The sequence below is a fragment of the Hakea prostrata genome, chromosome 8 (assembly GCF_041222555.1).
Source record: "Hakea prostrata isolate BN-2017 chromosome 8, UWA_Hpros_2, whole genome shotgun sequence".
NCBI lineage: Eukaryota > Viridiplantae > Streptophyta > Magnoliopsida > Proteales > Proteaceae > Hakea > Hakea prostrata.
In genome coordinates, this window is record NC_142607.1 from 14,057,752 (window position 1) to 14,082,021 (window position 24,270).

At 38.7% G+C, this 24,270-nt stretch overlaps 1 protein-coding gene across 1 annotated transcript; it reads left to right on the plus strand.

Annotated features, from left to right (window-relative positions):
- The first annotated feature begins 1,599 nt into the window (after positions 1-1,599).
- Positions 1,600-24,052, plus strand: LOC149007110 (zinc finger (CCCH-type) family protein / RNA recognition motif (RRM)-containing protein). Its single transcript, XM_089164768.1, has 7 exons — positions 1,600-1,885; positions 9,342-9,460; positions 12,874-13,826; positions 16,209-17,441; positions 17,713-18,048; positions 19,856-20,390; positions 23,093-24,052. The coding sequence occupies exons 1-7, from the start codon at positions 1,818-1,820 to the stop codon at positions 23,137-23,139; spliced, it is 3,291 nt and encodes a 1,096-aa protein (XP_089020894.1). The 5' UTR covers positions 1,600-1,817; the 3' UTR covers positions 23,140-24,052.
- Positions 24,053-24,270: the final 218 nt, after the last annotated feature.

Consider the following 24,270-nt stretch of genomic DNA (forward strand, 5'->3'; position numbering starts at 1 on the left):
CTCCATCCTGTTTGGTTAAGTTTCAGCTTTTAGTTCTCAAAATCATTCGTTTTCAGATGAGGGGGTCATGGACCTATGGGTCGGATCTAGGTATAGTCCGACCATATATGTTGAGTCCATTTCCAATCGGTTTTAGGGTTTGCTCTGGTCGGTTTTCACAATATTATCATTTTCTTATAGAATTACGTGTGGGTCATTTTAGTAAAACATAAATTAATGTTTGATCCCCTTAATGCAATAAATTACGTATGAGTCTTAAAGCAACCAACACCGTAATCCACTGTTAAGTTTTTTGAAATTTTAAACTCGGAAGAACCAAAATACCCCTCACAACATTTAGTGACAAAAATAGCCTTACTTACTTGTCATATTTTTATTCTTATGCCACCCATCTTTAATACCTAACCAAAACCGTGACTTTTTATTCCCAGGAAACTTATCATAAATGAGAGAGATGACTTGTAAATCATGCGAGGTGAGATGTGAGGGAGAAGACAAAGCAAGGAATTGCGACCAGGGCATGGGGTGCAAGTGTGTAACTCGCTTGATATACTACCTTGAGGTCTAGAACGTTCACTTCAATATCAAGCATTCCTAACACCTCTTCACTCTTCCTTCGCTTCTCTCCTTTCCTTGGTTTCTATTCAATTTGGTCTACTTCTTTTTTCTTTATGTTTCTTGATGTTCTCGTGTGATAGTTGTAAGTGGGTTAGCATCTGATGTTGCTTCTTTGTAAATGGATTTGGGATTCATTGTCATTATGCTTGGTTTATGACTTTTGAGCTTTTGTTTTTATGTAGTTTTTGCTGATTTTGGTTAGTCAAATTGGCTTATGAAAAAAGACAATCTCTCAAACACCACAAATCTAATGGGTTTGACCAATTACGCTAGTCCCAAGCTTTTCAATATTAGAAAGGAAAGGAAGAGAGGAAGAAGAAAGCGGAAGAAATCTAAAAGCCTTAAATTGAGTTCATTTGACTCGAGTGAACAAAGTTTTTTCTATAAATTTCAAAAGATTATGTGAGATTTTGTAAATATATAAATATACTTAAATCCTACATTTTCATTTACGACTGTTGGATTAGCATTTGGGCGTGTGGTGTGATGATAGCAGTTGGCTGACGGAAGTGGGTGACAAATGAAGGTACCATGGGAAATTCTTCTTTCTCTCTCATTTGGACTTTTTGCCTGTGAAAAATTTTGTGAAAGCTGAGTCTTCGATCAAACACTGAATAAAGAAGCCGCAGTTTTGGTTGGTATTAGGATGAGTAGCATAAGAATAAAAACATGATAGATAAATGAGGTTATTTTGATTATTAAACACCTTGAAGGGTATTTTGATCATTCCATATTTGAAATTTGAAAAAACCTAAAAGGTGAAAATGGTGTTAGTTGGTTTGGGATCTATATGTAATATATTACATTAAGGTACCTAGCATTCAAAAAATTCTTTTTTATCTAATAGAATTGTGAAATTATTCTGTTTGGGTCACTAACGGGCCAAGAGTCGGAGCCCCGAGCCCGAGCCCCGATTGAAGGGGAAAAACGAAGAGAGAGAGAGAAAAACAAAACAAAACGAAAACAAAACAAATTAAAGAAGACTCCCGCATCCGTATCCCTCTAAGCTTCTTCCCAAAGGAAGGGGAAATAGCTTGGGAAAAAACCCTACCAGGGTCTTACAGTAAAAGCTCCGAAGAGAAGTTTCGATAATTATCTCAGAAATAGTGTTCTGCGTGAGGTTTGAAAGTTGCATTATTAGCTAATGGCGTTGTAGGGATTCGTCTTCGGAGCGGTTGGGTCATAGACGATGAAGAGGAATGGTTGGGGATATGAAATTTGAGGAGTCGTCATTAACTGGATATCTCGTGAAGAATCTCGAAACACTGTGAGTGATTTCTACTTTATATATGGTGTTCTTTCATCGCTGTTCATCCAAATTTATTTGGGGCGTTCGGAATTGCTTGTGAAAATGGACCGTCTCTATTTCGGAACTTATTTATTGAACATGTTCGATGCGTAAAATATTCATTCTGCCTAAAATTATGGTTGAGAAGATGGGCGTCGTTCTATACGCCAATAGAATATTGTTGATAGTTCTTGAAGCCATTTGGTTGATAATACGGTTTTGTTCATTAATCTCTGAACATGCTTCATTGCAATTTTATTTTCTTTTGGGCAATTTTTTAAAAAGTCGTACCCTATATATATTTTCTCAACAGCGAATGTAGTTGTTGTTGATATTTTGCTATTACTGAGCTGAAAATAGGTCTAAATACTTCAACTATCTACCCTATATATATATATTTTTTCAACAACGAATGTAGTTGTTGTTGATATTTTGCTATTACTGAGCTGAAAATAGGTCTAAATACTTCAACTATCTTCTTTCAATTCTTTTAGGTCCTTTTAGATGCCAAATCAAACTTAAACATAGTTAGAGGTTAGAGGCAGAGGAAAAAAACGTAACTAATATTAGATTTAGGACTTCAAAGTGTTCGGGTTATTTAGTGTGAAAGGCAAAGTGTTAAACATATGGTTTTCTCCAAAAATTCTTAAACCTGATAATCATGTAGACTCGGACTACAGCAGTTTGGTTCATTTTAGGTTTAGGATTCTGTCGTGTAACATTAGTATTGGTGTGATCATTTCAAGCTTCATGCACTATAACTAGGTTCTTGAGTTCTGCTCATCTCCAGCATGATGATTGATGCATGGATGTCAGTATCATTTTTATGGAACTTGCACTTAATTTCGAGATGTAACCTCTGCTTGGTCGATGCCTGTTCAAATCTAGCACATTCAATTGCAGATGTGTATGTGCCTGAGCTTGGGGTATTTCTAGCTATTCATTTTGTTTGATAGTTATTTGTTGCAATTTAAGGGTCATGTGGCCTGCTAATGACATCTGCTTTTTTTATTATTATTATTATTATTATTATTATTATTATTATTATTATTATTATTATTATTATTTCTTTAAACACTTATCAGTATAATCATAATGTAGGAAGGATATTACTAGCACAGGAGATTTACAAATTGCACTTCATAAGTTGTATTATAACGGACAAGCAAATTTGTTATAAATATTGTAGAGTTTGGTCCTAAAAGAGTTGAAAAGTGGAATAGGAATCAAGTAACATGGTTGTCAAAGCAACAAGGCAAGGCTAGGCAATAGAGGGCAATGAAAACCAAGGTGACAAGGTGACACCAGGTACCTTGATCCAAAAATGGGCCTAGGCTCCTAGGTGGACAATTGACAACCAAATAAGTTAGTGGTTGCAATGAAAACCAAACTGGCAAAGCATTTCCTAGGCGACAGCGGGAGCCTCAACCCAAAAATGGGGCTTTGACAACCACATAAGTAACCAATCAGAAATTGTCTGTACAAGTAGTAAATGTGTCATATGAAGAACATAACTCTTCAGAATCCTTGTGTTTCCAAGTATCCTTCTTTTGTTGGACATCACATGGCAGTTATTGGTTAGATGGGGAAAGAACTAAACAATTGGAACCACAGGAACTTTGCACAGGTTTTGAATAACTAGTGAGGCCTGCAACACGTGAACAGAGAAGGTGTAGGAGGAATGGAACATTTTCATCTTTTGTATTCCCTTCAATGGTAATTATTATAGACTTGAATGGCAAGGAAGAAAGATACTGGTACAATATGAAGAGAACGTATCCAAGGTAGAGGATGATAAGAACCTTCTTATGTAAGGCTTATTGAGTGCTATGTGTATCTATTCAATAAGCAGCATTCAGGTTACAGCTTCTGTGGAAGGTTTCCCTGAAAAGCATCTCGGGATTTTAGTGTTTGAATACCAAACTTATCCTAGAACATTGATATTGTTGGAATTATAGTCCTCCAAAAGGGTTAAAATAGTGAAGAAGAATTAGATCCATATTGATCTAAAGAGAATCTCAGCGATGGACCCAGGACTTTTGTTTGGGCTAACACAGGATTATATCTGGCCCAAGTTCTGTGTTTATTCAAATCTATATCTAGTAGTCTATACCTTACCATTCTGCTACGTCCAACAGCCTTTATTGAAGGAAGATGTTTCCCAGATTTTTCTGCTGGTGTATGAGAGGCTAGTGACCAGAACCTGTGGACTCCAAAGCCAGCTAGCTTGGAGAAGGAGATTGAAATTTGATTGGCTATGTCAGGGAAGAATTTTGTGGCCTTATGAGTCCTAAATTTTTTGTAGTTTTCATATCCTGCATTGGGCGTATAAGCTAGAGACTATTTTCTTCTTATAGGTTATTAGTAGTTTAGTACTTTCCTTTTTCTAGGATTAGTTGTCTTCTAACTAATTAGATGATGGTTGGGTTGTTTTGTAATTGTTTTTAATTAGGAAAACATCCAGTATATTTTGGAGTCAACTTTATAAACACAATGATGTTTTTGGATTCTGTTGCCAACGATTTAATTTTAAAAAAGAAAAAAAAAGTTTTTGTTTTGGAGTCATGCTATGCTGCAGGATGCACTGGGGATGATGAGATTCCCACACTTGTCGCAGAGTTCAAAAACCCACCGGCACCGACTGCTGAGACAACCAAAACAGGTAACATGGGCAAATTCTCCTTTTTTGGGGGGGGGGGTTGGGGGAGGGTTGGTCGGGGTTTGGTTTGTTCTATTAGTGGAGGCAAATGGACTTAGTTGTCTCCAAAACTTTAGGGGAGCGTTGTTTTAGGTTTAATGGATGTACTTAAATCTTTTGAGTATAAATTTTCAGAAAAGAGTATTCTGCAATTTGGATTTACAACCTTGGTTGGCAGTATTGAACCTAATATTGGGGATAGTAAGTTTGCCTAATGGAGATGAATATAGCCAAATCTTCCCCAGTAAGCAGCAAATGATATCCGTATAGTGAGTTATATCCCAGAACAATCCTTTTTTTGCCTTTAATCTTTGTCCTGATCTCCATTCCAAGCGATTAAAACCTTGTTGTGTTTTCAGTATTTCATTTCTGCTATTCAATTATAGTGGTTCATTTAGGGGTTGTTTGACAATGATTATTTGGGCGAGAATCAGTTTCTGGTGTGCTTGCGCCCATTTTCTCATTTCACCTAGTTGAAATCTTGTTTGGTAAAACTAGAATGGGCATGTGCTAGTGGCAAAATGGGCACACAATCTTGTTTGGCAAGTGCAAAAAGTGGGCATGTTATTATTATTATTTTTTTAAATAAAAACCATCTTAAAAACAAGTTAAAATAGAAGTATTTAAACTTAACTCCTGAATTGGTCACAATACCACAATTATTATAAAAATTGTTAACAATATAATTACAGCTCCAAATAATATAATGTCTTAAGTGATTGGAGGCAATCCCTCTTTTGCTGCCAATTCATTTGTAATTGTTATGGATTGCTATGGCATCATTGCTGATCAAAATTCCCCGAACCTGAAAAGATAAACAAAGAACTATTCATTATGAATTGCTGTGGCATCATTGCTGATCAAATTTCTATGGATCCTTAGCCAGAAGTAAGTGGATGTTTGGACACCCACTTTTGGCATAATATTCACTGTGAATACTGAATCTATTGAAGTCAATATTCAGTCTATACTGAATCTATTAAAGTCAATCCCAATATGTATTTCATGTGAGTTAAAATTGATGGAATCTTCCAACTTGTGTACCATTGGATTGCAAGTTAATATGCAAGTCCATATTTCACAACTCTGTGCTGAGACGCATACATTAGATTGAGGTTATCACCGAATAGTTCCTACGGAAAATGATCAATATTTGTTGAATGCTATCAATATGATGGAGAAACTGGAAGGTAATGAACTTCAGTTTCTTCAATCAAGTGTTTTTAGAAAAAGTGACACTCCACTCTAATGATTTACAGAGTAATTCACAACAGACTTTGAATTGTATTGCAAATCCTAAATAGTTCCTGTTCTTGTGGAGCATGCATTTATAGGGTTGGCCTTCCTACAACATGTATCACCTACCTAGACAGCAGAGAGAAACAAAGCCAAAAATCGCACAGAGGTAGAAATCTAGATTTGATTCCATAGTTGTCAGGTGGGGAAAAAAACATAAATCAAGAGCAGAGAAGAGCAGGTTAGAAGAGAGGAACTGCCGCTTTAACGTCAGAATCAAACATTAAACAGAGAGAGAAAGCAGAGAAGAAGCTGGATCAAAATACCTAAATCGAGAAGCTTTCATAACGGATTTTTTGATTTGTAGAGACGGTGTCGAATCTTCTTGTGATCTGCAGTAGCTTTGACTTGCGATCGATGGTGAATGGTGAGTATACCTTGTTGTTGCTCCTTTGATTTGAGGGTTTTCGTTGAGAGAGAGAGAGAGCTGAGAAAAAGATCAATCGAGAGTTGAGTGTGAACGAGAGAGAGGAATGACTTGGTTTTGGGGCATTTGTGTTTAAAAGGTAAATTTACATCGATACCCTCATTTACTGTTTTGGCCAGCCTTTTGGCCCATGTGTGCCCTGCATTTTTGCCCCAAAGTTTGCCCGTGCCCAAGAAGCTTCAATTTGGAGCTTATTGGGCATGATCTGAAGTTTGCCAAAACACCCAGTTCATGCCCCGTTCTGCCCATTTTGGTGAACCAGCACACCTTTTTAGCATGCTTTAGCACACAAGATTTCATTGATTCTGTGCCAAAATAGCCCTGAGCACAAGAAACAGCTCCAAAAGAGCATTGCCAAACAACACCTTATTTACAAAACTACTATCCACTAAAAGAGTCTCAGTTATTTACAATTCTGCCATCCAGTGGTAGAGTTTCATTTATTTATGATTCTGTCTTCCACTAATAGGGTATCATTAATTAAGACATCCACGGATAAAGTTTTATTTATTAACTATCTGTCTTCAACTGAGTTTTATATTTTACAATTTTCCATCCACTTATAGAGTCAATTTTGAGTATACACTTCTTTATCTTCTTTTTGGCAGCCATTAGTGAAATCTAATCCAAAGTTTGACACTCTTACTGCCACTATCAATTCTATCAAGACAATGATGAAACCTGTGCAAGCTTTCTATTGATTAATTGCAATCTTCCAATAAAGGAAACGTTCCATGCTAATTAGGAATTCTTCCAGCCCTATCATCTCCAAATTCAAAGTTTCATTTCATTGTGGCATTTTGGTCCTATCAAGTTGACCGAGATACCGGAATTTTGGTGTGATTTGCTGAAGTATGGTTTTTTTTTACTGCCAAGTTTCGATGGGCCATTTGGTTGATTTTAGGCCAAGTTAAGGCATGAAATTTCATACTCCAAAGGGGGAGTCAGGTTAGCAAGGGACTATTGCCTAAGGAAGCGTGAGGTCCTGAGTTCAACTATTCATGCCCTTGGGAGACTCACATAGGGGGTGTTTGGTGCTTGTAACTGCTTCTGTTGAAAGTTGAATGGTTCTTTTTTGACCTTGGTGTGACCCATTCCATGTGATTGTAGGGTTAGTATGGACCCACGGGACTTGTCAGGTTGAAGGCCTAGATGCCCTTGTCAGCCGAAAAAAGAAAGAGGCCTGAAACATCGTGGAAACCCTATTTTAAGCTATATCAAGAAATTCAGACGATCATATTGCAAAAGTTGCTACGAAAAATTGGTATTTTTTACACCTTTGATTGGCAGTATACGGTTGATTCTTCATGTTTAATTGCATAATTATACATCGCTTAAGTATTAAAGGGCATAATGATAATCAATTTAAAGTTTCAAACAAGTTAGATATTGTTAAAGATTCTTAATAATTAAGTACATAATTTTCAAGGACATGGTCATATCATACTCTCTGCTAAAGTCCTAATACAATTGTTTAGTACTTAGTAAACACCTGATGGATCTGATGCGCATTGTTTTCTGAGTACGCATCATAGATGGATCATTAAACTGTGAAGCGACCTGCCGATCCATTGTGATACAAGTCATATGATGCCACTAGTGGTATGCCCGGTTGGTGGGTTGGGTAGAAGAAGATATCATCTGCAAAAGTCGATTTGGTACATCCCATTGAGTGGGATTCATACTTAATTACCAAAATCTCTAGACTTAAGCACCTCTCTTAGCATCTCACTGAGGATTGTTGCATCCCACAATAGAGCATTCTGAATTTTGAAGAACTTTGAAACTGAGTATTATTCAACAGAAAAATTCCAAACATTTTTTTTTTTGGGGGGGGGAGGGTGTTTTGCTTTATGGCCTTATACCTTTAAATAGAAACTATAGGTGTACTTTATAACTAGAACGTAGAATATACTAAAATAGGAAAGAGAAATTGAAAACTCTTATCAATAATGGAACTCATATCCTTGTAACTAAAAGTCTACTTTAACTAGTTTTTTTAGGAGTTCCATATGATCAAACTCTTACCTAATGTAGAAAAGGAGGTCTATTCAAAGTTCAAACACGATCCTATCCTATAACCAAGAAAATTACAGCTCCTTAATGAAATTAATTAAATAATAAGGTAAATCTTGTGCTTTCCTACCTCCTACCTACAATTTCAGCTCATTAAATGGCCTATTACAAAGAAAACCCATTCATCTAAAGGCTCAACCCATTATAATACAACCTGAGGCTTATTTCCACTAAAATAGCACAATTTTGTGTTTTAACTGCATCACTAATTATGCGCTGAGCGTTCCAAAGTATCCAGGGAAAAAATCCAAGAATTTCTAATTAAAAAATGAAAATGATCAAGGTTGTCATTTCAAACATATCTGGAACTGGAAACTTTTGTTCTCAGCCAATTATCCTCACTAATCTTCTGAAATGATGCCTTCTTTGGTGAGGTACTGAACTCGTTTTCTAATTTCAACAGAGTTCACTACTTACACTCAGTTGCTGAAAACTTGGCACTGACTTAAGGCGGCTGGATATCCAACTTCTTCACTGGATGTTGTGATTCTTAAAAATGTTTTGTGTGTGCTGGTCTGAAACCAATATGGTTTTACTTTTTCTACTTATATAACAGTAGCTAGTGGGTCAGCAAAATTCTCCAAAAGATAATCCATTCAGATGAATGCAGTTGAACAGACATTAAATTGTCTTTCATTCGTAGGATTCAAATCTTTTAATTTCTCCTTCCACAATTGTTCACTGGCTATTCACTTTAAGTTATTGATTAGATAAATACCAGGTTAATTATCTTGCTGAAGTAGTTGAGGTAGAGTTGTGTTGAGTTGAGTGCATTATTGAATCCCTTGTAATGGATGATCTAGATTCGCATGTGTGTCTCTGAGTAATTGATTAAGGTCTTGATGATAATTATGGTATTTGGGGGGGAGGGGTATCAAGGCTATTTCGGTTAATTTATTTGGACTAATTTCTGATAGCGTGTGTTTTGCATTTTTCAGGACAGAGGCTGACCCTGTGATTCTTGCTGAATATGTGGCTGCATTACTAAAGAAAGATAAACCTGTTGAAGAATTACAGAAGCTCTGTACTGAGAATTTAGTTGAATTTCTTGGTCAGGGTATGTTTGGTTTGTTGTGATTCCCTTTTTCTTTTTCCTATCTACTTTGGGCTTTTGGAAGCAGTGTTCCTATTTCTCAGATGCATAATGGAGTGTGGTAAAATACTGTTGATAAGGGTTGCTTATCTCTTAGAGAAAATATTATATTTCTTCTAATTGAGTTTTCAAATTATCGGTTAATAATACCTTTCTAAATCAACTTAGACGTTTGATAGTGGTGTTACTTATTAAAGGGTGTGGCAAAATACCCTTTTGAATGAGTGACGGTGATGCACAATATTGGGAATGATGAGCAATGCACCAAAGGTCTCCTCAACTTGCTTCTTCCTCTTGATGATGTTTAAGGGAGGATGCCTTGTGTTCCTTCACACCTGGCTAGGGAGACGAGGCTTGATAGAGAGAAGCAATAATGAGTAGCAATAATGAGTAGCTAATTAGTGTCTTCTGAATTGTGGTTTAGAGTGTCATTAAGAACTCTATTTCTATCCAAAATGTATGTTTGATTTGAATCCCAAAGGACAGCAAATGGTCATATCTCTGGCCTAGCAATCAACCTATACAATGAGATGGTTGACCCACACAACTAGCTGGTGAAAAATAGCCGTTGGAAGCTTAGTTGGCCTGACGGTTACTTGATGGTAATGAGTCAGCAGGCTGATGGTCGACCTTCAGGCCTGGCAGTTGCAACTGTCAGGCTTTTGACTCCGATGGTCAATGAGGCCATTCTGCTCAATGGTCAATCTGCACTTCCCCTGCCTCTTATTTTAGGCAATTTAAAGATCATTTTATGAAACAGGCAACTGTCCTAAGGTCTGACCCTATAGCAGCTCATGCACATATGCTCAAAATGCAAAAGTATGAAAGTTCATTTTGCAATTATAGGATGCCATGTGTCCTAGGCTAAATACTCTAGAAGAACATCCTCTTGTGTGAAAGCATTTTGTGTAAACCCTTGGCTTGTTTTACAGTCTTGGTCTTAAGTATCATTGGGACATGTTCTGTTAATTACATGTCCTTAGGGGTGTCCGTGTGTGTCAAAACTTTTCTTGTCCATTCTAATAATACTTTGTCTAGGTTTGGCTTTTGGTAAATTTATATGTACTTTTTTTATCTTACTTCAACACGTTCACTATTGCTTTTTCTCGCAGAAGTGCTTCTGATTATTGTATCTTTATCAAAAAAAAAAAAAAAAAAAAACAGAAATGGGATCTTGTAAACAATAGTAACTTTTATGGGGACATGGTAACTATTGCTTTACTCACAAATATGTTTCTGATTATTGTATCTTGATAAAAAACAAGAACGGAAATGGGATCTTGTAAACAATAGTAACTTTATGGGGAGATTATGGACAAAGACTGAGAAGTTTAGGTTAAAGGGAGTAACTTATTGATTCTAGCTTAATTGGCGAGAAGGTAATACAGTAGCAATATCGTGGTTGCCTAGTTGGATGGGCATCTGGATTTGGGATCTCAGACCTACAAGAACCAGACTTAAAACAGGTTTTTGGTCAAAAGGGGGTTGGCAGGATATAATATCATGGTCTATTTTTTATTTTGTTAATTTTAGAGGGTGCAATTGTATGTTCCATAGTGAACAAGTGATCATGGATTTGAGTCTGCAAACTTTCTCTTTGCGAAAGCAGGGGTAAGGCTGTGACAGTATGACCCTCCTCAGACCCCATGGTGGTAGAAGCCTCATGCACTGGGCACGTCTTTCTTTTTTGAATTTTGGGAAGTGGCTGACACAGGAGATAGTTTACTTTTCTGTTTGAGTGTCATTTTCCTAGTTGAATTTTGTTTTTGTTTTGGAATGTAATTAGGAGCTCTCTTTATTCAAATGCTCGTAATCCAACAATTTAGACAGATGAATATTGCATTGGGAGTTCAAAGTTACCTGTTGTTACAATATTGTGACATGATCGTTTGTTGCTGATTTATCCTTTATCTGTTCTTCTTCCAGTTTCAGGTTTTCTGTTCCTTTATCCTTTCTGCTATTCTTCTTTCTTGTTCCTTACTGCTATTATTTTCTTTCCGCTGCTGTTTCTTCTGTTATTCTCTGTTTGCTATCTCTCCCCTACCGTTTGCCTATTCAGGCATTACTGCTGGCTCAAGGAGAGAAAAATACTACCTCTTTCCATTATTCACTTTTCAGCCTCAAAGGTTGGGCTAGAATAAATACTATGGGTTCCCTGATTTTCAAATTCCTAGATCCAAATCTTACTGGAATTGTGAGAATCATACCATCTATCAGATCTGAACTAGTGCTTACAATTAGGGTGTAATTGCATACCCTAAATCTCCCTCTTCATGTACTGTTTGGGGTGATTGGTTGTATTTGAAGGGGCTTTGGGTTGGTAAGTGTTCCCTAAAATTTAACGGTAATTGAAACTTGGTTTATAGTTTCGTCAATTTCTACATTTTACTGTACTCTTCTCTTTCCCAAATTTCTGTGTCCTATTCTTAATCTGCTCTTTTTCCCCCTCTCTGTTTGTGAGTAACCGATTTACCTTACTAATGATACTAATCCCTTTTGTAATCCTAGCCGTACTGTCAACCAAGCAACCCCTTTAAGATTATGTTTAATTTACGAAGTATGTCACTCCCTTTGTAAAATTTGAATTGCTTACAGAAATGCTATCAGCCCTATTGTTTGAGTCACTACATGCTTGGGTGGGCTCGTAAGGGATCCAAGCCAGGGTCCTGTTTCCTTTCTCTTCGGTCCAAATTTCATGAAGGGGGTAATGGGGGACATAATACAGGAGAATGAAGGATAAAGAAGATTGGGGGAAGAAGGGAAACCTAAGAAGAATCAGACTTGAAAAAGGGGAAGATGGAGAAGAACACTCTTAAGAAGAAGAAGAAGAGGAGAGAGTCTTTTTCTGTTTTCTGGGAGGGGGGGGTGCAAATGTACAAATCTCAATCTGTACCTCACTTTTCTATTCCTTGCTTAGTAACTAGTTACAAATGTCTAAATAATAAAAGAGACTTGCTTCAATACAAAAACTACGATAGTAGGACTCTTGGTAATTTAAAACTAACACAAAAAAAGGCTGATCTTACCAGTTACCAAGACTCCTAGGAATTTAAAACTAATTAAGACTGATCCTAAATATCCTACTCAAATTAAAAATTTGATTACATAATTATCCTAATAAATAAATAACAAAATCCTAAATACGTGAGCACTTTCCTTCTCTCCATTTCAACCTGCAGTGTATTGTGCAAGTGCTGCAGGTCCTTTTTCTTCATGTGAAGAGCTCAAGCATATTTGAAATCCTTTGCTGAGTTCTGTTAGTATACGAATTTTTGTTGATGTATAGAAGAAAAACTTGTTTTAAATAGCTCTAATCCCTCTTTAGGTTGCTGACTGCAGCTTGATGCCGTAATTTATTTATTTATTTCTGTTCACAGGTACAAATTCCTTCATTACAAAGTTGTTTCAGGCTCTAGAAGATGGTTCTATTGTAGCACCTGCTGAGAGTTTGGGTGCCATCAGGAAGGGTGAACCATCTCCATCTTTCATTGCGCAGGATCAGACAGAACTGAGAATTTCATCTCCAAAGCCAGAGGACCTATCTCCTACAGGCTGCATCAGTGACCCTGAGGAGAAAGAGGTCAGTGATGATGAGGATGATGATCGAAACCATAAACATCGTAGGAGGGAGCCAAGATCTGGGTCTTTTGACAGAGATGCACCTGAACAATTCTTGAGCAGGCCAAACAGAAAGCGTAAACCTTTTGAGAATGGGCAGCTATACCTTGAGAGTGGTCCTCAGCCTAGTGAAACACGAAAAGGATATAATCTTTCCCAGTCAGAGAGAGACCTTTCTGCAAAATTTGAAAAAAGACGTCTTGGCATAGCAACACATCCACATGCTCAATTGGACTTAGGTCAGAGAGCAAGAATAAATCAAGCATCTCGTGGTGATCTTGGTGCTCGTTTTGATTTATCTGCATTGGCAGGTCGTCCCTTGGGTAGGGGAAGAGGAAGGAGTTCTGGCCTCTGGAACCAACATGATTCCAGGTTCAGCTCTGTGGAGTCGCTTGATTTTGCGTCGCATATGCCTCCACAAGTAGCAACCCCTTCTAACCTATTTCCTGGAAGAGGATTGCCAAGTGTTGGAAATGCACAGAGTGGATCCTGGAATGCTTTTGGTTTAATTCCAAGAATGCCCAATGGAAACCTTGATACATTCCATTCCCTTGGTTTGCAAGGAACGCTCAGACCACCAATCCCTCCATCCTTGAATATGGGCATGGCACGCCAACGGTGTAGAGACTTTGAGGAGCGTGGATTCTGTCTGAGAGGGGATATGTGCCCAATGGAGCATGGTGTGAATCGGATTGTTGTTGAAGATGTTCAGGTACAACTTGATTTTCAATTGCTTCATGCGATTTCATTTTGTCCCATGGATTAAAGCCCTTGTTGCCATTTCAAAACCCAACTCATTCAGCCAAAAAACTGAGTTGTGCAATGTTATCAGCTAGTTGATGCACTTTTTCTTTCTCTTTTCTTATTGAATCTAAGCCAGGTTCAGTGCAAAACTTACAATTACTATAAAATACTGAGATATCCAAGATATTAACTCATATCTAATGTTGTCTTGGTTTCAAGTTGCAGCTTGGTTAGCTAAAATAGAGTTGGCCAAAAATCTTAGTGAGTTTGCATGCACATATTTTAGTTATTATTTTGGGGAGCTGGGGGAGATTGAAGTTAGGTTTTGGTGGGAAGCATATGGTTATGGTAAGAAATTTTGGCGAGATTTCATTGACATTTTTTTAGTTATTATTTTGGGGAGTTGGGGGAGATTGAAGTTAGGTTTTGGTGGGAAGCATACGATCACTGTAAGAAATTTAGGCGAGATTTCACCAACATTAATGGCGCAATTTGTGCAGAATTCTTGAAAACAAATGATAAAATAATAAGACAAAAATTATGATTCATTCATTCTTCTACCACGTGTGTGGCTAGAAATGCTAAATGTCAGTCAATTTTTTCACTTGGGCCTAGACTTAAATGGGAAATGGACTGTTCTTCTTCCTAACACGTTCCTATGAGTCTAATATCCAGAAACCGTGAATATGGTCTATGGGGGAAGGTCAGGTTTTGCATAAAAAGCTATATACTACAGCAGCAAGCTACCGGTGGCGACCATGGTGATGTCAGCTTCCATTTCTCTGCCTCCTTGTAACTTGCCAGTCAACCGTTCATTCTTATCCGCTGGAGCTTTTCATTATTCCCTTCAACTGAAATATCTCAGTTCACCAGCGATCTTTTGAATCCCCGTCGCTCTTATTTTGGCCTCTTCCATTCTCATCGAAGCTGCTCCCAAAAAATTCTCTAAAGATTCTTTCTTGGAGATAAGGTTTATACTCACCGATTAAAGATATTTGGAGGTTTGTAATAGAATCAGTTCTGGGATATGAAAATCGGCCAGAAAAAAACAGAATGATTCGAGATCTGATGTGATGAAGAAAATCAGCCAGTCTAATATCGACTCAAACATTCACAGGGAAAGGGGTTTCTCCCTAACCAACTGAGTTTGTGGTCCTTACTGCAGGGTTTGCCAGAGAACACAGGGATGAGGGTTTGGTATCGTCTCCGCCTTCTTTTCCATCTCCGTCGATATTCAGTAATTTTTCAAGACTTTCGGCAATACTTGCCAGAATTCTGGCGAATTTCAGAAAGTTTTGTTTTCGCTGGGAGAAACAAATCGCTGATCACAGAAACAGCCAAAATTTAGCGAATTTCAGCGAAAAGTAGTACCGTGCATACAGTTAAAGTAAAATATTGAGATATTATGAAGATATTCTCTACCTATTTAACTCATACCTAGTGTTTTATGCGAATCCCTAAGAAAATATATAACTAAGATCTCGATGAGTTCTTGATCCATGGCTGCCACCATATGAGGCAGAGTACCTGAAGTTGAAGATGAATAATCTGGAAAAAAAGTATCATTCCCTGACATTGCCATGCATGTGATGAAGATACCATCTTGTTGGATTTGATACAGGAGAACTCCTCACCTGGTACTAAATCAGATTTAGCTCAACAATTTGTATGTGTCTTGTATTTCAATGGTTTGGGAATAGCAAAGCCTGGAAAATAATCTTTTAGTATAATGTTTATCTTCATTTGTATCATAACAGGTCTTGACCTCAAAGATCTCTTATGTACCTGTCTGCTGGTCATGATATCTTCTTGGATCTGTATTAGATGTACTACTAATAAGGTCTGGAAAAGGGCTTCTTGTGTACTTGCTTCCTGACATGGTTGCTTTGTTACTACTTGTAATGCTATGTCCATATTCAGTTTATGTTCTCATGAGTCTTGTCCAGTCACCTGTTTGAGATAGCACTTGAAATCCATGTCTAGGCTATTGAGTTTTTATTCACACTTTCAGATTGCTAACCCTATAAAACTGTTTAAATGGTTGGAAAGACTATATAATGATTAATCTGAAAAAGTTTATAATTTTCAATAATTAGGGTCATTCAACTCATGGAATTTTGTTCCCAGAACAATCATCAAGATCGAAGAGTTGTTGATTGGTTAAACTACTTGGTGCATGTTGGTGTTTCCCTAGATGAATTCATATATATATATTATGCCGCTAGTATAATTGATAAGAAAAGACTGTATTGCATTGAGGTAGTCATAGTGCATTGCAATCAGAGTGTTCAAATTCTGTGCTTAAATCATGTCCCAACTTGGCAGTAACAGTTGGTTTTCTGAATTACAGAGCCTTTCTCAGTTCAACCTCCCTGTTTCAGTTCCTAGTGCACGCCTATTGGGGGTGCCATCTGGAACAGGACCTTTAGCTTCAGTTAGTGCTCCTTCAGGCCTGTTGACGAATAACAAAGGTTTGCATGGTAAAAGTACCAAACCTGGGACAAATGATGATGGAATAGGCCTGAATGGGGTACCGTCTTCCTCTGCTGGTGTGGGTGAAGCTGATCTTTATGATCCTGACCAGCCTTTGTGGAATACTGACCATCCAGAGACATCAAGTGCACTTTTAAGGGCCCCTTCTTCCAAGATTAGTGATGTTGAGTCCTTGTGGGATTCTGATACATCTTATTTCCACAGTTCAAGGGTTTCTGATGGAGTTGAAGGTGAACGTCCAGGTAAAAGCATTACTTCAACGGCATCTGTTTGGGGACGGATTGGGAATTCAGGAGTTAAAGTAGAAGCTTCGGGTGCAAATGTTAATCCATTACCCTCCTTAGGTTCTATTGGGAATGAAGCAAAGGAAGATCCTGAGGAGGCATTACCTAGTTTTCCTGGTATGGCTGTTCATGGGAAACTGACTTTTATGGGGGACGATGACCCAAAAACTGTGAATTCTGCTGCTATTTCAAAGCTACGGAATGATCCTGGGCGAAATGGTGGACGGCCGATGCAGAAGGCGTTACGTACACTTTTTGTGAATGGTATTCCCCAGAAAAGCAACAAGAGGGAGGCCCTTCTTTCTCATTTTCAAAAATTTGGGGAGGTTATTGACATTTATATTCCACTGAACAGCGAAAGAGCATTTGTTCAGTTCTCCAAAAGACAAGAAGCAGAGGCTGCTCTGAAGGCTCCTGATGCTGTGATGGGCAACCGTTTCATCAAGTTGTGGTGGGCTAATAGGGATAGCATTCCTGATGACGGCATTAACAGTAGCAATGCTGTGTCAGCAGCTTCCCGTGGTGTTACAACTGCTTCTATTCCCTCCCAGACATCAATGACTGATGGAGCAAAGGAAAATATCCCATCTGCACCTCTGAAGGTTAGTACATCTTCATCTGATGTTCCCGTGCCTGCTGCCATTCACCCTAAACCTGTTGTGGTAGATAGTCACAAGGCTATCCCCCCTGTGCAAAAGAAGTTAGAGAATTTGGAGCTTTTGAAGGAAGAACTCCGAAAAAAGCAGGAGATGCTGGACCAGAAGCGGGATGACTTTCGCCGCAAGCTGAATAAGCTTGAAAAACAGGTAAGACCCATTTCCACCTTTATTTTACTTTTATGCAATCTTAAATGCATTTTTGATATGTTTGAGAGGCCTACAGTTTTCAATCATTTGGTCATTACATTCTTATTTATCTGCAAAAAAAGAAAGTTCTGTACAGGTCTTGGGTATGGACTTGTGTTTGAAGACGCATGCATAAAATTAGGTTTTGGCAAAAAAATTCAAATAACGTGAATTATGTAAAATTGTAAGCCCACTGGGTGGCATTCAAACCCTGAATTTTGTGTTTGTGCAGGCTATATCAGTTAAAGGTGAAGCAGCTGCTGACCAAGCTATTAAAAGGCATAAAGTGGGGACTGCAACTGATATTGCCAGGGCTGCTAGTCCACGAGCCACAAATCCTAGTACTACAGGTGAAAGAAAGGCTGATAAAAACAATTCAGAGGAGAATAGTGCATCCCCCAGTCCAAAAACAAGTTCAAACTTGATGTCACAGTCACCTAGGAATTTGAAGCAGCTGAGTCGTACATCTGTACCAATAGGGCCTCCTTTTCTGGTGAATAGGTTCAAGTTGGATAACCGTCCGACTGCATTTAAAATTCATCCGCCGTTACCAGCTGAGTTGGCAAATGTAGGTCCTCTCTTTCTCTTTATATGCTTTTGTGGTGCATATATTTCTCTATGCTGTTGATGCTTTTTAATATTTGGGTAAATAAAAAGAGTCATGTCCTTTTTCAAAGAGCAATGAAGCATCATCTAATATTGATATGGGAATAATCATGTTGACCCAAAAAACCCGATGGGATGTGAATGCATTATCATAATTTTATATCAATCCCCATCAGATTTGAAGACAGTCAAAAGGAATTGTTGTCACTTCAAATAAGAAACATAACAGAAGTTCTGGTGCAAGTATTAACCTTGAATAGTGGTAACCGGCAGGAGATTGATGGCAGCCAGGGTCAATACAATGATGAAAACAAAATTACATAAATAGAACTTTAATAGCTTTCCCCCATAGCAGCCACCTCACACAACCTTGCTGGAGTTGTTTTGCGGCTTGTTTCTAGAGGTGGTTATGGGCTTGTGTTCTGTATGGTGGAGGCTTGAAGAACAACCTTCCCGGCAAGATTCCAAGACAATACATTTCAAGCGGATAATACAGAAAATTGACTGAAAATGCCCCTTGGAGTAGCTCCAGACTTTTAGAAACAGTGGTTAATAAGAAGGATGAGAATCCCTTAAATATGGGAGTGATCTGATAAATGTTTGGGTTTAATTTGAGAAACAATGATCTGATAGCTAGAGATCCATTATATGGAAAACTAAAATAAAATTGATCCGGCCAACAAAACTGAATGAAACTTGGGTTGATTCTCTATTCCAACAATCTACTCCAAACACCCCCCCCCCCCCCCCAAAAAAAAAAAAAGGGGGGGGGAGCCCTCAAAAGAATTAGATCAATGAAGTGGCCTGGATAAAACTAGTTCTGAATGCCAAAATTTGCTGGTTTGGGTGATTTCAGATAGCAGTCATGGTATTCATCTGATGCGACCAAACTAAGGTCAAAGCTCAGTAGGAGAAGTCAAGTCCTAGGGTAAGGAGTTATTGCATTGCTTGCTGAAATTAATGACAATAATTCCAAGAGTTGTAATCTGAGCCTTAGGTATATTTATAATTTCATATTGTTCTGGGGTCTACCTGTTATTTTCTCTATCTATGGTTGTAAGTAGAACATGATTGCTCTGTTGAGACACAAGTCATTATTTTTCCCCCAAGGCTCTCTCTGTTTTATCAAGGTATTAAAGCAGGAACTGTTTTTGGGATTCTTCCTGAGCCTGGAACTCAGCCACCACCACCTCTTTATTTCCTCCTCGATTTCACTTTTTAGTCTCTCAGTTTCTCATTTCCCTCATCTTGGACTTTCCCCACACCTTTCTAGTCTAAAATCCATATTTGGACCTGTTCCCATTCTGGGTCTGAATTGGATTTGGGTTGGTATAAGGCTATGCTGCATTGAGATGCCTATAAAGTAGTTAGTTTTACTAGTCACTAACCTATTAGAAAGGTCTCCTGGGGCCTCAACTCCCAAATCACCCCTTCTCCCTGATCCTTCTCGCTTGGTTTTGTCTTTGTAGTCCGTTGTTTGTTTAATATCATTATTTATTCATCCAAAAAAAAACCTATTAGAAAGGTCGAATGTTCATTTTGCTGGTAACGTATTACACACGTGTGAGCTTTGATGGGTCTTGCATGTAGTTACAGCATAGACTGCTGTCTATGGTTTTGACTAGTAAACCCTGCTTTTAGGACCTGCTGTAAACAATGAGGCATAAACAATGATGTGCCGCTCACAAGAAGTTTTCTACTTGTTAATTATGTTTTCTGAACAATATCAGGTTCGTTGTATGCTGGTACTGATTCCTTTTTATTTCCAGGTTGCTGCCTTGAAGGAACATTTTCAATCATTTGGTGATCTGGTCTCTGTTGAACTAGACGATTCAGACTCCCATACTGGTTTGGAGCCATCTGCAAATTGTTCTGCTCGTGTAACTTTCACAACACGTCGTGCATCTGAGAGGGCTTTCTTGAATGGTAAATCCTGGCAAGGCCACAGCCTACAGTTTTCATGGTTGACTACTTCCAGTAATTCTAGCAATGAGCAAGGTGGCAAAGAAAATTCTCCTATTCCTTCTGCTGGGGTACTCCCAGATGCTGAAGTTCCAAGTAAAACATCAACTTCTGGGTCTTCAAGTACAGGAAAATCAACTGACATCTGTTCTCAGGATGGGCCTGTTGCTGGGGATTACAGCCTTAGCAATTCCGAAGGGATAAAGGGTGAAGCTGAGGGTATGGAAGTGGTAGAAGGTAACCCATCAAGCTCTACCACTGTATCCTCAAGTGAGACTCTGTCACCTAAAGGTGACGTTCTGATGATTGAGGAAGGCACAAATGTCAGTTCTCCACATTTAGGTAAACACTGCTTTTTTGTGGACATTAACCTCAGGGTTCCTTCCTAGGGGATTTTTCATTTTTGTTTCTCTATTGTTGTTGTCTTATGCATGCCCCTAAAGTGGCAGGATTCTTGTGCATTGGATGCTTTAATTGTGTTGTAGTGCTGGTTCTGTGATTGAATCTGTTTTTTAAATGCTAGTACTTAATAAGGGAGGCGATTCAGGTAAAATGGAAGGCTGATATGCATCTTCAGTTGAACCTAATGGGTCCACTTGACCGGCCTACGTTTACCGCCTTAAGAAGCTCATGTTGTGCTTGGATCGGATTTTTGAGCCTTAGAGTAGTTTCTGATGAATTTGCTCAATGCTCAGTTATGTCTGGAGTCAGCATACCTTTTCCTTTGGTTATCTACATATGGTTTACCCAGTAACCTAGAGAGATAATTACCTGTACATGGAGGAGTTCGAAAGTGAGTTATTATGACACTCATTTTATTGAAGCTTCTTAGGTGGGTGGAAATTGATCATGTTATGTTGCTTGGGAAAAGCTGTGGGCTGTTTCTTGGCCATTGTTGACCAGCGCTGCTGAATCTTATGATCTCGGGTTACGTTCTTAGTTGAAGTTGTGGATACAGAATTGTCCAAATTCTGGTAAGGTGTTCGCGCCTAAGCCCCGTTCTAGATTTGGGATTCATTTGAGAGAATAGCTGTCAAGGCATCTAAGTGACCTAGTCATTGATGGAGGGGTAAAAATCAAGGCACTACCCACAAGACACCTCTGTGACACCTTCACGACTACATTTGAGAGGCATGTCTTAATGCTGTTGCCGGTTCGAGTGTATTTCAATCTGAATTAGGCCCTGTATTGCTCTTCAACTTTTCCCATTTGGAAATTGTCATAATTTTGTTTTTGTTATCTTATTCATCCATTGTTTCACATTATCAGCTGCTGTCTGTTATCCTATTCGTTCATTCTGTTTTTGATCATATTAGAGTTGGTTTGGGTGTTGCTCCCATAAGTGATAAGCTTTGGGAAAGTTGTTTGAGGTGGCATGGCCATGTTCAACAAAGATCATTAAATGCCCATGTACGGAGAAATGATATAATCTAGATTGAAGGAACTAAAAAAGAGTTAGGGGTAGACCTAAGATAACCATAGAAGTGGTGAGAAAGGATATGCATAGCTTAGGCCTTGTATCTAGCATGGCCTCAAACAAAACTGATTGGAAGACAAGAATCCATGTAGCCGACCCCATTTAGTTGGGACAAGGCTTATTGTTGTTGTCTGTTATGCTTGCTCAGTTCCTATATGAATCTGAGCTCTAGTTTATTATTGATTTGAAATAGAAACTCTAGTCTTCTGTGTAGAGATTTTAACACAATTTGGGTGGGTTCCAACTTCCAATTCCTGTTTCCATTTGTTTGCTACTGTGATTAAGATTATTACTCCCAAGTCCTAGTTGGGTTAGAATTTCACAATTTTGACTAGTTGAATCTGCTGCCTTCGTGTGACAATTAGTGAGCTTTAGTTGGTAACTGATGCTGATCAGAGATCAAAGCTGAAATACAGCAATAGGAATCAGGCCAGGTGTAACTCAAAACCTGTGGTTCCAGCTTGAGTCCATTCATAGTTCATTCGAACCACTTTCTGGTTCTGCCAAGCCTCTCAGTTTGTGGCTACTTTTAGGAGTTTTTATTTACTGTATTGTTTCCCATTTCTAGAATAGAATTTCTGAAACCCACACAATTAGAATCTATTTAGTCTTTATTCATTGAAGGACTGATCTGAATGGGATCTTTCATTCCAGCTTGCATGTCGATGGATTTTTAGTTGTTTTTGACTTGTTAAATTCGGTCACAGTTAAATTTTGTTAGATTCTATTTATATGCAGCACTTTGCAGCCTAACCCATGACTTTTGGAGTTGAATAACCTTCTACCTCTCATTTGTACTGTGGTGATTCAGCTGACTTAAGCTGTAGCAATTCAGCAGGTTGAGTGGTGGGAATTCTAGTGTAGGTCATGGGTCATGGGTGTTGACTGCCAAGTCATATTGCTTCCAATCCACTTAGTAACTACCCATGATAACTACAAAAAGACCCGCAGCATGTGATCATGGAGATGTCTTCAAGAAATTGCTGAAATAATAGTTAAAGAATTTATGGCAATGCCATGCTGGCTATGCTGGTGACCACATCGGTCATAGGACTCATACCCATGCATGCGGCCTTCTTGCCACTCATAAATGTATCACAGGCAAGAAACTCTATATATTTTGTGCAGGAACTAGTAGTGAAAGCTTGTGGAAAGCAATAGGGTGGAAATAGGACTGCTTTCCCGTGATGGAGAAAGTGTGTTGAGCAAAGCTATTGCCTTGCTAATCGCTATATGGGTAACTGATATATGCAAGGATTTCCAGTTTCTTTAGGCATTCTGGTTGGAATGCAACCTCCACCATCTTTTTCTGAGTGCACAATTGTCTTCACTTACCCACTGTAGTTATCATAGGCTTAGGACATTGTCATAGTTATCTATGCAACATCACCATCTTGCGCGTGAGTTTTTCTGTACCATTCAAGTCAAGTGCTTGGAGTAGAAGTTAAAAGAAATATTCTGCTTTTATACATGATTTTGATTTTCTAGAATTTTGCATTAGAATAGTCTTGGTTTAAAATTTTCCTTGCGACTTATGGGTTATGACTATTGTTGCTTGGTTTTACAGATCATTTTGATGCTCAAGGATCAGATTGTATAATTGAGGGTGCATGACAGTATCAGTGCACAAAGGCTGCATGACCATACCAATGCTTGAATGGGCTTCTCAGCAGGTTCGACTTCTTAATGTAGACTCATTCTAATTGTAATATCTGCAGGTATTATTCATGAAATCGGTAATCGGCAGGTTTTGTATCTACACCTTCAGTTTAATTTCAGCTGTGAGTATTTTTTTCCCCCCAATTTCTTGAAAAAAAAATATTAAGGAAAAGAGATAAAGTAAACCAATCTTCACCTGGCTGAGGAAATTTTCCCTGGACTCGAACAGCATTCATTCATATGGGCTGCTTGTAGGCCATTGTGCAGATCCAATCCCAGTGTACTTCTATTGAAACTGTTGTCAGATGGAATTTGTTTTGAGATTAAGGTGGGTTTAATTTGTCCCATGTATTTGGGTTATCTTGCAAGCAAATTTAACGCAGTGAAATGTTGCATTCCGTTTCTAGGGTTGTTACTTGGTACTTGTAGTGGGAAAGTTCTTTCTTCTGATTAATGCCAATGCTCCAGTTTGCGCAGATCTTTATTTTGTTTGCTATTTGTTGAGGCCACATTTCGGATTTGATATCTTTGGTTGAGGGTGGATCCAGGTCTGTCTAGACCAGGCCGGAGAGCTCTATCACCATGGTTGGAGGCTAGACCATTTACCTGCTGAGGTAGAGGACTGTGCTTCCCTTACATCCTTCAATTATACATTTTGAAGGGGGTCTACCTCTAAGTACTAACAAAGTAAATAAGAGGTGTGGGTTCCTTCCTAAATTTGTGATTGACAAGTGTGAGGGGAGCAGTCCTCTACCCTATGGGTAGGGTAGTGGATCCCAACTCCTTTGGTTAACCTCCCTGATGTGTTCATTTCCTCATGAATTCATTAATTGGTAAAGGTGAACTTTTTGGGTCAGTTCACAGTATGTAGCTAATAAAACAAGACAAAACAAGCGCGCCCACGACAAGGGAAACAACCCAACGGGCAAGGCGCGAGCGACGCGCCCGGGAGCGGAGGCGGCCACCCCCGCCGGCACCCGCCCAACGAGGAGGGCGCCGCGGCGGGGCCCCAGGGGGGACCCCCGGGGGGACCCCCAGGGGGTTGCAAGGGAAGGCGCGCCATTTGGGCGCCCCCCACGCGGCGCC